At 55.2% G+C, this 13,875-nt stretch overlaps 2 protein-coding genes across 2 annotated transcripts; both read left to right on the top strand.

Annotated features, from left to right (window-relative positions):
• Positions 1 to 1,071: 1,071 nt before the first annotated feature.
• On the top strand, positions 1,072 to 9,273 carry KRP23_1731 (ABC transporter G family member 5; the record flags this gene model as incomplete). The annotated part of the gene is made up of 3 exons (XM_067886387.1): positions 1,072 to 5,320; positions 6,119 to 7,659; positions 8,113 to 9,273. The coding sequence occupies 3 exons, from the start codon at positions 1,072 to 1,074 to the stop codon at positions 9,271 to 9,273; spliced, it is 6,951 nt and encodes a 2,316-aa protein (XP_067749064.1).
• Positions 9,274 to 10,807: 1,534 nt separating this feature from the next.
• KRP23_1730 (RxLR effector protein PSR2) lies at positions 10,808 to 13,771 on the top strand (the record flags this gene model as incomplete). Its single annotated transcript, XM_067896039.1, has 1 exon — positions 10,808 to 13,771. The coding sequence occupies one exon, from the start codon at positions 10,808 to 10,810 to the stop codon at positions 13,769 to 13,771; it is 2,964 nt and encodes a 987-aa protein (XP_067749063.1).
• Between the last annotated feature and the right edge of the window lie 104 nt (positions 13,772 to 13,875).

Genomic DNA, 13,875 nt, shown 5'->3' with positions numbered 1-13,875 from the left:
CTCGCGTGTTGTCGTTGATCTTTGTTGTTCGATTGTGTGTAAAGCGTGACTCGTCAAATAGCGGAGAATCCGATTTTCGGCATCCGATCCCGGTTTTGGGGGGATCACATTTTGCGTTGAAGTGTTTGCAAGGCAACTGCACCCGCCCCAGTTCTGCAATGGGCAATGGGCGTGGTAAGTTGCGTCCAGAGCGAATTTGACAGCGATGTTCAGGAGCGGTTCCATCTCGATGTGTCAGATCGACAGTGGGAAAAAGGCCATCGAGCTGCTGTAACCCACGAAAAAGGCGAGACCGATATGAGCGGCTAGGAGCAGCGCCGCGGCCAGATCTGAACGCGATGCCAACGTACTGGACGTCTTTGTGCCGTGAGCTGGTCGGCATGAAGCACGGCGACGCAGCGTGAGCAACGTCAACTCACTCGAGACGAAAGGCCGAGTTAGTTCGATGGGATATGTGGCCCCACGCAGGACACTGCACTAGAGAGCATTGCGGTGTTACTGCTCTCGTTGGCGACCGCTTCCGTCGCGGTGGAAACCGAGTCGCCCTTTCCGTCATGGAACGACGGTCGCATGGGACTCTATGGAGAGAAGCCTGTCGACAAAGGGGCGAGGATACTTTTTGCCATCCTTGAGGAGGGCCCACACCATCTATTTTTTTGGCTCTATTTTTTACTTTCACATTACTGTAACCATTTCAAAATACCTTTGATGCTTATATTCCCTTCCGTAGGTTATCAATTTCAACCATCCATAAGAACAGGTACTTTTACCGTGTGTTTATGCGTTAATATAGGCTATGAAGTTTCAGGTATGTATCACCACCACGGTTCTTCTCCCCGATAAAACGATCCGACCTTGAGTGACTCGTCTGCAGTTCTGAACTCTAGGGAGTCAGCTCGTCAATACTGCAACGACAGCAAGTACATCCAAGTATCCTGCGTGCCAGCCCCACGCCCGACAACATGCCGACGCCAGAGAGCAAGAGCAGTGCCTCGCTCCCCGTCATTACCGAAAAGAGTCCGTCGCCCCAACACGTCCAGCATTGCACTGCAATAGCCGCATTCCAGGACGATGGCGGACGCTTCTCAACCAACCGACCAAGTCGTCGGTACCAACACACACAGCCGCAACTTGCTGCTCAAGCGGAACCCGCAGTTGCGCGACACGCAGGCGTCGTCTCCTGGTTTCGGCGGGCTGGGCACCCGCCAGTTCGTGCACAAGCAGCTCATGACGCCCGGCTCGGCCACTTCCGCCTCGTCCTTTGAAGAAGGAGCGTCCTACGACGGCTTCTCCGATGCAGGCACCCCCGGGACGGACGACGGCTTCGTGCAGCACTCGAACGTCCACGTGAAGGCCGAACCCACCGAGTTCGTCACCCGAACGGGGTCCAAGCAGCCCACCAAGAGACTGTCGTCTCCGAGTCGAGAGTCTCTCGCGAGACGGTTGATGGGGACGTCCACTAACGTGCACGGGATGGTCCCGGACGACGAGAGCAGGAGCAAAGTTGATATGAAGGACGGCGACCTGCCCAGTGAAATGCTGGGCAATTTGGTGGTCAAGAGAGTACCGAACCTCACTGTAGCTGCAACGGAACCGCGATCGACCAAAGTGACGCGGAGAATCGTGGCGTCCCCCACGCGCAAGTCGATGCGTCGTGTGGTGGTGCGCAGGACGGGGGCGGACGGACAAGTCCATGAGGAAGTACAGTACGTGGACGCTGCCGGCCAAGTGGTGCGGACTGAAGGTGGCAGCTTTTTCAACGAGGAACAAGGAGAAGCGTCGACCACTCGGCGGATTTCAACGCCAGGCAAAACGCTGCGGCGGGTTGTGATCCGCAGGACTGGAGCGGACGGAAAAGTCCATGAAGAGGTGCAGTTCATGGACGCTGACGGCAAAGTCGTCGAGGGTGACGGAGCGCTAGCCGCGTCTAGCTCCACGACGTCTACGCCTACAGTGACGCGCCGCATTGTGACGCCGGCCAAGTTGACCCGGCGGATTTTGCGTCGAACGGGAGCTGATGGCCAAGTTCACGAAGAAGTGCAGTACCTCGACGTCGACGGGAACGTCGTACGGACTGAAGGCGGCGAGGCTACTAGTGACAGTCTGTCTAGCTCCACCAGTGGCTCGGTAGTGACGCGCACGACTGCCACCCCCAGCAAGAAGATTCGACGCGTGGTAGTCCGAAGAACTGGAGCTGATGGCCACGTTCACGAGGAAGTGCAGTACCTGGATGCGGACGGTACCGTCGTTCAAAGCGACGGCAGTGAACTGATCAAGACGAGCAGCGTCAGTGCGACTGGCGGCGACGCAGCCTCCGGTCGGACTCTGGTCACACGTCGGGTGGTGTCGCCAGGACAAACGCTGAGGCGTGTGTTGATCCGCCGGAAAGGGCCCGATGGAGAGGTTCACGAAGAGGTGCAGTACGTCGACGCTGATGGCAATGTGGTCTCGTCAGAAGGTGGCAGCTTGTCGACGGAAGAGACGAGCACAAATGAGGGCTCCTCAGACACACCTGGTGGGCGGAAGGTTACGCGGCGTGTTATCCAACGGATGCTGGTTGGGAAGGACGGCACGAGAGTTCCGGTGGAGCAGTTCGTGGACTCTGACGGCCAAGTGGTTGACGCTGAAGGCGGCACTCTTGTGAGATCGGAGAGCTTCAGCAGTGTGGCGAGCGACACTTCCACGTCAAGTCGACGGACCATCACGCGCCGTGTTGTGTCTTCCCCGGCCAAAGTGGTTCGTCGCTCCGTCGCCCACAAAGCTGGTTCCAGTTCCGGCGTCGACTCCGAAGACGAAGTGCAATACGCGGACGCTGAGGGTGGCGATCTCGTCAGCAGCGGCAGCTTCACTAGAACTGCCACGAGCCAGAGCACGCCTGGCCGCCGGATCATCACGCGCCGCGTGGTGACCCCACACCGTGTGGTTCGACGCATGGTCGTTCGCAAGGGAACTGCAGGCTCCGGCGCGGAATCTGACGTCGACGAGCTGGACGCCGATGCTGAGTTTGCTCAGAGCGAAGGCGGTGGCAGCAGTGATGAATCTCTGGGTGGGTCGAGTCGTGGCGGCATGTCCGTGTCAGACCGCATCGTGATCCCGGGAAGCAGAACGCGTCGTCGGGTTTATCATACTGCTGCTGCTTCGAATCAACCGGAAGAGGTCGAGCAAGTGGTGACTGAGAGCATAGCTGCACCTGGTGAGAAGGTGGTGGCCAGCGTTAGCGCTTCGAACCAGAGCGAAGCTGCCACACCAACTCGCGTGGGGGTCGCTCTTACGACTGATCCTGAGGAGGGATCGGCCAGTCCGGAAGCTACGGACTTCACGAAAGCTGAGGCTGACGATAACAATGCGTCTATCCCGACAATTAGTGCCGTTTCTCGTTCAACCAAGACGGAAGCTGGGGACGAAGAAGACGAGAGCCCAAAGATTGGCGGCCCCGCACTGGCGGCGGGTGTGGCTGGTGCTGCTGTTGTGGCATCCGCGATGGCCGAGCACAGTTCGTCTCCTGAAGGGGTCGAGGTTACTGCACCGGAGGAAGGTGGTTACTCTGTTTCTTCCGTTGAGGAGTCGAGCAAGGCGGAGGAAAACGATGGACCTGCTGCTGGTGGGTTCTGGAACTTCTTCGGCAAGTCAGAGGATAACCAGGTGAAGGCACCATCTGGCGATGATGAAGAACCAGACAAGCCGAAGGAGCTTATCGAGGGACAAGCAGCCCCTCTTACCAGCGATGGCTCTCTCGTTGCTGGTGACACTGTCCTGGAGGCTCAGCAGCAGCCATCGGAGGCAGAAGATACGAACGGGGAGCCCGAGACCGACGCTGCGGATGTGATTGCTACTGCCAGCACGACCAGAACGGAGGAGGAATCCAGCGGAGGCTTTTGGGGGTTCTTTGGCAAGTCGGAGCCGACGAACCCGGAGCTAAGTGATGTGGCACCTGACGCACAAGCAGTGCAGCTTACCGTGTCCCCTGCCTCCGATGAAGTCGTGGAGTCTGTTGAAGACACAGCCCCCACTACGGCGGTCCCGACTGCGGCAGTTCCTACTTCTCCGATCTCTCCGTCCTTTGCTATCAACGCAGAGCAGCAAGAAGAGGTGGGGAGTTCTGGCATCGTTACGTTCCACGAGGTCAGTGCATCGGACGATTCGAATGAAGACAAGGCGCCCATTGCTGCTGTAGATGCGGTGCGAGGCGACGTGGTCGACGTTCCCGAGACGCAGGCGACAATTGAGTCACAGGCTACCCCCAAGTCGCCACGTGAGACTGATGGTCTTGGAGCTGTTGCAGTCGCTGGTGCTGCAGGTGCAGCTACTGCTGCAGTTGTGAGCGCTCTTGGCGATACGAAGCCTGATGCTCGCCCCGCTGTTCAGTCTCCGAAATCGGACAGTGCTGAGCTGCCGGTAGACGACGAAGCTGTCGTCCCGGTCAGCGTGGTATCTCCAAATGCTGCTCGTCCGGGCGTTGCCGCCATCCAAACCACTGCGTTGCCAACTACAGAAGACGAGTCTGCGTCGCCTTCGACGGTTCCTCAGCGCAAGACTGGCCGCAGCATTTGGAAGTTCTGGGGAGCTGACAAGCCTCAGTCTCCTCTCACAGGCGACGGTGAAGGGAAGGAGGGTGGCCCGGCCGCTGTTGAGCAGACTGCGGTTCCTTCTGCTGGCGAAGCTCGCCCGTACTGGCACCAGCAAGATGAGCAAAGCCCAACCCAGAATTCCTACGCGGCTGCGGGAGGTGCGACGTACGGCTCCGAGGCCACGTTCGAGCAGGTGTCCGCGGCGGAGAATGAGGTTGCTCCTGCTATCGTTGCCGATATCGCTGTGGTGACGGACTCACAGCAACCCGTTGAGCGCGGAAGCGTCGAGCGCCAGCAGCCCAAGGACGAGAAGCCTGCCCGTGCCGGTGGCTTCTGGGGCTTCTTGGGGAAGAAGGACAGGCCTACGCAGTCGGCTGCTGCAATGGCCGCGGGTGGTGCCATTGACAACTCCAGTGTGGGCAGCGTTAGCTGGGACATCGAAGGTGAGTCGACCAAGCACGAAGACAAGGCTGCCGTCGGTGCCGTCGTCCAAGTGGAGTCCATTCGTAGAAGTCTCCCGTCTAATGGCAGCCCTACGAATGCTGCCGGTGTCGCTGCACCGACAGGAAAGCCAGTACGTGACAGCGAACGTCGCACCACCGAGCTTATCGATGGCGTCGAGCCTGACATTGAGCTGGACGAGCACTACGTCGAGATCGCAAGCCCTCGTCATGGTGGGCGCGCTGTCAATGAGGAGGGAGAGTGGGCCGTGAAGCCGTGCTCGCTGGCGTGGAACAAGCTGCGCTTGAACCGTAAGAGCTGGAAGAGTGCTCCCGCCAGTACAGCTCTGACTGGAAGCAACGAAGCTGTGCTTGACGACGTGAGTGGATCGCTGAAGGCTCGCGAGTTCCTAGTGATCACGGGTCCGTCGAAGGACGAGAGTCTGGCGCTGCTTTCGTGCCTTGCTGGACACGAGGACGCCATGGAGGGCAACGTGACTGTGAATGGCCGTGAGTGGAACGAGAAGATGAGCCGCTACGTCGCCTACGTCATGCGCGAGGACCTCTTCTACGAGACGTTGACTGTGCACGACCACCTCGTTATCCAGGCTCAGCTTCGCATGCGTCACACACACACCGATGAGATGTGTCTGGCTCGTGTGGAGCGTGTTATCGAGGACATGGGGCTGTCGGAGTGCCGGGACAAGCTGATTGGAGGCGGCATTTCGCTGCGTGGCATCACTCGTGGCGAGAGAAAGCTCCTCGCTATCGCGACGGCGCTACTGACCAACCCGTCTATCTTGCTCGTGGAGGAGCCGACCGATGGACTTGACACGTTCAGTGCCGAGAAGATCGTCGCTAAGCTGCGTTGGCTGGCCTTTGACCAGGGACTAACCGTGGCGGTGACGCTGCACCACCCTTCTTCGCACTTCTACGGACTCTTTGACGTGTTGTACTTGGTCGCGGATGCGTCGTGTGTGTACGACGGCAAGGCGTCGGACTGTGTCGCCTACTTCTCGACTATCGGATACCAGTGTCCTGAGTACATGAGCCCCGTGGACTACTTCATGCTTCAAATGGTGACTGGAGACCGCGACACTGACGACGAAGGTGTGGCTCGAGTTGAGATGCTGAAGCGTGAGTGGACCGAGCGCAATGCTGCAGTGTACGCTGACAATGCTGCGCGTGCTGCGGTCGCGAGTGAAGACGCAGTCGTGGACGATTATGACCGGAAGAACGGCTACTACCACATGGGGTGCTGCGGCCAGCTGTGGCTCTTGTGGGCGCGTCACGTCCGCCGTCTCTCTCGCTACGGATTCGTCTTCTGGTGGCACTTGCTGGCTGCGCTGCTGGTTGGTGTCGTGTTCGGATTGGTCTACCTGCAGCTTGATCTTGACGACCAACAAGGAATCCAGAACTTCGCGGGTGCCTTCTTCTACGTCGTGGTGGTGCAGATGCTCTTCATTGCCTACCGCACGTTTGTCTTCATGCCGAGAGAGACGGCCATCGCACTGCGAGAGCGACAGGAGTATCGTGGCGGCTGGTACCACCTGCTCTGCTGGTACTTCACGAAGATCGTTGCAGAGCTGCCGGCGCTTATCATCCTATCGATCGCGTTGTTCGTGCCGGTCTTCTTGCTCGTCGGTATCGGCCACGGGTTCACGGTCTACATCTACATGCAGATTGTGGTCGTTCTCGCTGGATGGGCTGCCATTGGCTTGGCGTTCCTGACGCTGGGTGTTCTTCGTCACGTGACTCTCGCCCTCATTGTGTATGCCGTGCTTCTGGTATTGTTTGTGGCCTTCGGTGGTCTCCTGATCAATGTGACGGACATTCCCGACTGGCTGGTGTGGCTGCACTACATCTCCCCTGTGAAGTACGCCTACGAGGCTCTCATGAAGATCTTCTGGAAGCGTGTCGACTCAATCGACTGCGACTGGACTTTGGAGGGCTGCTACGCACTCACCGGCGATGGTGTGCTGAAGTACTACAGCATGGAGAACCGCTCAGCTCTGGGCGACTCGCTCATCCTGTTGGCCATTTGCTTCGCTGTCTTCTTCGTTGCCTTCTGGTTCCTGCTGGTGCTGGCCAACAAGCGCATCAGCGGACTGCAGTGGCGCTACGACTGGAGCTTTAAGGGACCTCTTGGTCGTCGTCAGCAGCGGGTGGGTAACGCTACGGTGGGTGAGAAGCATGGTGCTACTCGGAGCAGCATGCAGCGCATTATCGAGCGCAAGAGCCAGCACAGTTCGTCCGCTGCAGTGGAGCGCAGCACGGCTGCAGACGGTGACAACTGCTACATTCGTGTGGAGACTCCGCGCGCTGGCGGTCGTGGAGTTTGCGACGCACCAGGCATCACTTTGGGCTGGAGCAGCTTGTGGCTGAAGACTACTATCGACAAGAAGGCGAAGGTTGAGGGTGAGACTCAGCACTTGCTGACTGACGCTAGTGGAAATGCCAAGTGTGGAGAGCTGGTTCTCATCACGGGTCCGTCGGAGGATTCCAACGTTGCACTGTTGGAGAGTCTTGGAGGACTTCAGAAGAAGTTGAGGGGCAAAGTCACTCTGAATGGCGTCGTTAGTTCGGCTTCGAAGGTTGCTGAGCGAGCGGCGTATGTGGCTCGTGATGACTTGTTGTACGAAACGCTGACGGTGGAGGAGCACCTGCGATTCCAAGCACAGCTCGTGGTTGGCAAGGCAAACGGAGGCTTGTGCTGCGGTGCAGGAGATGGCGACCTGGAGACTGAGCGCGTGGAGATGGTTCTTGACGAATTGGAGTTGACTTCCAAGCGCCACGTGCTCATCCGATACCTGTCTGCGTCGGACGTCAAGCTGCTCTCGATCGCGACGGTGCTGCTGACCAACCCGTCGATTCTACTGGCCGAGGAACCCACATGTGGTATGGATTTCTACTCGTCGCAGCGTGTTGTATTGAAACTGCGCCAGCTCGCGCGCGGAGGACGCACCGTTGTAGTGACGATGGCGCACCCGTCCTCGCACTTGTATGCTCTGTTTGATACGCTGTACTTGCTCGCTGATGGAGTTGCCGTCTACCACGGCAAGGTGAGGGCGGCTGTGCCTTACTTCGCCTCGCTGGGATACCAGTGCCCGCAGTACATGAGCCCTGTTGACTACTTCATTCGCCAAGTATCGGTCAGAAGCAGCGATGGCGAGACGGCCGATAGACATGCCAAGCTGTTCAAGGAAGCGTGGTCTACCCGCTACTCGGAGCTGTGTCTCGAGGATGGCGAGCAGCAGGAGACTCAAGCTGGCGCTGCTGGTCACCGTCGCCGCGTTGGTTGCTGCGGTCAGATTTCATTGCTGTTCCGACGCCACGTCCTGCGCCTTGCGCGGTACCGCGCCGTGTTCGGATGGCACGCGTTCTGGATGATTCTGCTCGGCGTGATCTTCGGACTCATCTTCTTGCAGCTCGACCTGGACGACCAGCAGGATATCCAGAACTGGGCTGGCGCCTTCTTCTTCATTATCGTGCTGCAAATGTTGGTGATTGCGTACCGAACGTTCGTGTTCCTGCCTCGTGAGATGGCGATTGCGGAGCGGGAGCACCGCAGTGGAGGGTACTACATGATCTGCTGGTACCTGACGAAGATGTTTGCGGAGCTGCCGGCGATGCTGGTTCTGTCTGTTCTGCTGTTTGTGCCTGCCTACTTGCTCATTGGCATCGGCCACGGCTTCAAGTTGTACTTGTACATGCAGCTGGTGATGTGGCTGGCTGGTTGGAGCGCTGCTGGAATGGCGAGTCTGCTCCTCGGTCTCTTCCGCCGTGTGCGTGTAGCTCTGATCGTGTACATGCTGCTGTTGATCCTCTTCGTGGTGTTTGGCGGTCTGCTCATCAACGTGGACGACGTGCCGGACTACCTCATCTGGCTGCACTACATTTCGCCGGTCAAATATGGTTATGAGGCGTTGATGAAGCTCTTCTGGGGTCGCATCGCCTTCTTGGCTTGCGGTGGCAGTGACGGCAGCGGTAGCGGAAGCGCGACGTTCGCTACCGTGGGCGATGACTATTCATTCAGCATGTCTGGCTCCGGATCGTACGAAGATGACGACTGCATCGCTCACTCGGGTGATGAGGTGCTTTCGCACTACAGCATGAAGTCTCGCGATGCTCGCAGTGACAGCATCATCCTGTTGGAGCTCACGGTGTTGTACTTCTTCATCGGTTATGCGTTCCTGTCACTGCGCTGGCGTCGCTACAAGTCTCGCCAGCAGCGGCATTCGTCGCAGAACGCTATCGATAATTAGGCGAGCAGCCTCGTTGTGCAAATAACTACTTGTACATGTATATGTCTCAATAATTTCTATTTCATGAAAAATATACTTTGTTTCACTGCATCCTGTGGCTGGACAACACACTCCACATCTGAGCTTGTAAAAAAATACTTAAAGTACTTGAGCCATATGAAGACAAGCAATTGCCAACATTACACGTGTGGTGGCTCCTTGCTATGAACAGGTGCATCACCGCAGTCAACACGTTCCCAATTGCTGGTGTACAGTCATAGAAGTAGGTGGTTGCGCTCCAGTCTCTCGTTCAATTGCTGCAGAAATGTGCTGCATCATAATTCGCCACTCTGAAAAGGTTTGCCGCTTCCTCCACGTAGATAGATCACCTGTGCCTGCTCCTCCCTGGTTGCGCTCAGCTTCGATGCGCTTCAGACCGGCGAAAAATGTTTTCATGTCATCAATGTAGGCGACAGAGATTGGCAATTTCTCCTGCTGGAAGATGTCTTAATAGAACTTCGATAGCTGCTGAGGGTTGTAACCTTGAGAGCTTTTTCAGTATCGTCCGTCTTAGCTAGCAAAAAGGCCTCAAAATCTTTCGGCGTAAATACATTGACGTCAATTCCACCGTTCGAGTCAAAGTACCTCGCAGAGTCCGTCTTAGTCGCATGGCTCCATGCAGTAATGCCGCGGCGATAGCTGCGGTAAGCCGTTTGAGTCCTGGAGGTTATACATGCGCGGCGAACGTTCTCCGCGTTGAGAGACTCGGTGGGTGGCGTTGAGGAGCTCGGAGTAGCACCATTGTTTCTCGCAATAATGGTGGGGCCTTAGGGGGAGGACAATAGCATAGAACGGGATGGGGGTATGGGGACATGCTGGGGGCTGAGGGCTGAGGGCTGGGAGCTGGAGACTATGTGAGGTGCTCTGAGCGATTTTAGCCAATGATATAGCCCAGTCTGTCGTACGAAATGCACGTCAAAAACATTGATGACAATACACAAGACACGCTGCAGACGGCACCTCTCAAAAGACAAAATATGTCTTACGAAAGCACATGAATCTGCCTTGATTATCATTTGGTGTTTCGAATGCCGGACGTCACCTATTTTTACTAAAGTTCAGGGTATATTCTCTGGAGGAGGAGGTGGTGAAATGAAAATCTGTTTCGCCGCTCCGGAGAAAACCTCGTGTGCAAGCGTCCGCTCGACGTGGAGCACGCCGCCGGGTCCGCCTTCTCAAATACCGCTTGGTCCGTGGTCGTCGCAACAAAGCCGGTGACATCCGCGCTCCACATCTCAAGATAGTATTGCGGTTTCCATACAAAAAGCAAGAGGGGCTGCGAGGGAAATATGCGTGCCCTTTTTCCGTGCGAACTGTACTGTTGTTTTGACTGCGACTCGTAATCATTTCGTTGACGCTGTTTCTGACTGCAACTCGTAATCTTATCGTTGACGCTGTCACGCTCCAATCCACGTGGACCTCATGCAATCAGAGCTATCGCACTTGCCAAGTTGCTTCCCAACGACCACACACGTCTGTCGAGTGGACCTGAGGCATGCGTCTGTGCCAGTTCTTGCTAGTGGGTTGCTCGATACTCGCTGGAGCTACTTCAGCAGTGACGACCTCAAATGCAAGAAGCTCTGCTTTGATGAAAACGGCTCGTTCGACCACGCTGGGTGGGAATGAAATACCCTACCAGCGCTTTCTGAGGACTCAACGCTCCGGCGATAACGATGGTGAAGAACGAGGGTTCGACGTCTCTAAGTTACAAACGTGGCTGCTGCCGAAGGGCTTCCAACAAAAACTCGAGGGTTGGCTCCAAAAGGGAAAACCCGCGAAAGAAGTCTTTGATGGATTACAACTCACCAAATTTGGGGATGAGCTACTTGTCAACCCCACGTTTATCGCTTGGGTCAAATATGTGGACGATTTGAGTGCAAAGTACCCCGGGAAGGCGGCGTCGACGATTCCAACATTGGCCGCTGAGTATGGAGACGAAGCATTGTTCAAAATGCTGGAGGCAGCGATGAAGGTTCCAAGTACGCAGAGTCTGGCTACCAAATTACGAGCTGATCAAATTGAGCATTGGGCAGTCATTGGAAAACCTCCGGGTGGCGTTTTGAAGATATTCGCTGCAGAAAAGACAGCGAGTACTAAGTCAATCTTTGCAGACTGGGTCAAGTATGTCGACAATTTTAACGTAAAACACCCCGACAAGCAAATATCGCAGACATCGATGCTCTCAACGTTGACCACTCAGTATGGTGATGAAGCATTGTTGACAATACTGGAAGCAGCGAAGCAGGCTCCAGGTGCGTACAGATTGGCGACCAAATTACGAGCTGATCAAATTGAGCATTGGGCGGTCATTGGAAAACCTCCGGGTGGCGTTTTGAAGATATTCGCTGCGGAAAAGACAGCGAGTACTAAGTCAACCTTCGCAGACTGGGTCAAGTATGTCGACAATTTCAACGTAAAACACCCCGACAAGCAAATATCGCAGGCATCGATGCTCTCAACGTTGACTACTCAGTATGGTGACGAAGCTTTGTTCAAAATACTGGAGGTAGCGATGACAGCTCCAGGTACGCAGAGTCTAGCTACCAAATTACGAGCTGATCAAATCGCGCATTGGGCGGTCAGTGAGAAGCATCCACGGGACGTTTTGAAGATATTCGCTGCAGATAAGACACCGGTTGCAAAGTCGAACTTCGAAGATTGGGCCAAGTATGTCGACAATTTCAACATAAAATACCCTGACGAGCAAATATCGCAGGCATCGATGCTCTCAACGTTGACCACCGCGTATGGCGACGAATCTTTGTTCAAAATACTGGAGGCAGCGAAGCAGACTCCAAGTACGCAGAGTCTAGCGTCCAAGTTACAAGCAGATCAAATTGAGCATTGGGTGGTCAGTGGGAAAGCTCCGCGGGACGTCTTGAGGATGTTTGCGAACAAAGGAGCAGGTGCTAAGACGGACTTCGTTGATTGGGTCAAATATGTCGACAATTTTAACACAAAGCATCCCAACGAGCCAATATCGACGGCATCGATGGTCTCATCATTGGCGAACCAGTACGGGGACTACGATCTGTTCAGAATACTCCAAGAAGCGAAGCGCAGCCAAAGTACGGAAAGCATCGCCACCAAATTGCAAGCCGAGCAGATTCAGCGTTTGCAGAGCAAAAACGAACACCCGTCGTATGTTTTCAAGATACTGCGCCTTCATGAAGCTGAGGCCAAGGAGTTACTGAGTAGTCCTATGCTTACAACTTGGCTCAAATACCTGGACACCTTCAACACAAAGAACCCTAACGAAAAAACTACGTTGGGTTCTGCAATCCGCAGCCATTACGACGTAAAAAGCGTGGTCAGTGAGGCGATGAAAAATCCCAGCACAATCAGCCTTGCCAGAAGAGTGAAGTCCGAGAATTTCCAGTGGAATTTGCAACAGAAAAAATTGCCAGCGGACGTGTTCTATGATCTCATGGGGTATCCACGTTCCTTTGTCAGAACAAATGGTGCGGGCGAGTCCCAAATCATCATGAATGCAGACAACTTTCTCGTCGACCCAATGTTCAAAACGTGGGCCAGGTACCTCAACGCTTTCAACAAGAAGTATCCCGACGACAAAACAGATATGATCAAGTCACTGCTGCTCTACTACACCGACGACACACTATCGCAGGTGCTCATCACGGCAAAGCAGGTCCCGAGCACGGAAAAGATGGCCACGAATCTGCAGCTCTCGCTACTCAATAAATGGGCACGTGACAAGAACCCCCCAGCGGAAGTCTCCAAGCTGCTGAATGTGGGAAGCTCCGATACGCTCATGAAAACATACGCGAAGAAGTACGACTGGGCACTCAAGAATGTTGTAGATGATAACATTGAAGTGCTCGAGAACCTGACGAAAGAAACGTGGCTCAAGTATCTTGGTGACTTCGACAAGAAGAAACGTGACGCCTCGTCGACGATAGCAGAATTGACGGCTCGTTATGGCGACGAATCTTTGGCAAGGATGATCGAGGAATCCAAGGATAATGCGGGGCTTCTGGAGAGAGCTGTACATGTTTTGCAAACTTCGCAGATCAAAGGCTGGATGGACAGCAAAAACTCAGTGGACGACGTCTTCAACTTGCTGAAACTTAACGATAAAGGTAACATGCGGCTCGATAACCCGCTTCTGAAACGAACGCTTCAGCTGTTCATCATTCGTTTCAACAAAGAGAACCCGAGCGCACAAACGAGCATCATCGAGACTCTAAGGAGAAATTATGGCGACGAAATTCTGTCGAAGATTCTCATTTCGGGGAAAGGTGTCAGAAAGACACAAGCGACAGCTTCATCGTGGCAGACGAAGCTACTCGACAAGTGGCTTGAAGCTGGGACACAGCCGAGTGTTGTCTTCAAGTGGTTACAATTAAAAAGCTCCGCATTGGACAACACGGAGCGTCAGGTTTACGAGACGTACGCGATGAAGTTCAAGACAAAGTACCCCGCCGGACGCCTTGAGTAAAATGAGATACTTCAGATACTACGCAATACTGAAGTAAACTCTTGTTCTTCATTTTACGAGTGCACTTTAAGGCCCTCGTGGGATTTACACACCTTTTGTAGCAC

The sequence above is a fragment of the Phytophthora ramorum genome (assembly GCF_020800215.1).
Source record: "Phytophthora ramorum isolate Pr-102 chromosome Unknown Phyram_PR-102_s0002, whole genome shotgun sequence".
Lineage (NCBI taxonomy): Eukaryota > Oomycota > Peronosporomycetes > Peronosporales > Peronosporaceae > Phytophthora > Phytophthora ramorum.
Note: the sequence above shows the minus strand (reverse complement) of the source record. Positions and strands in the feature narration are given on the sequence as shown.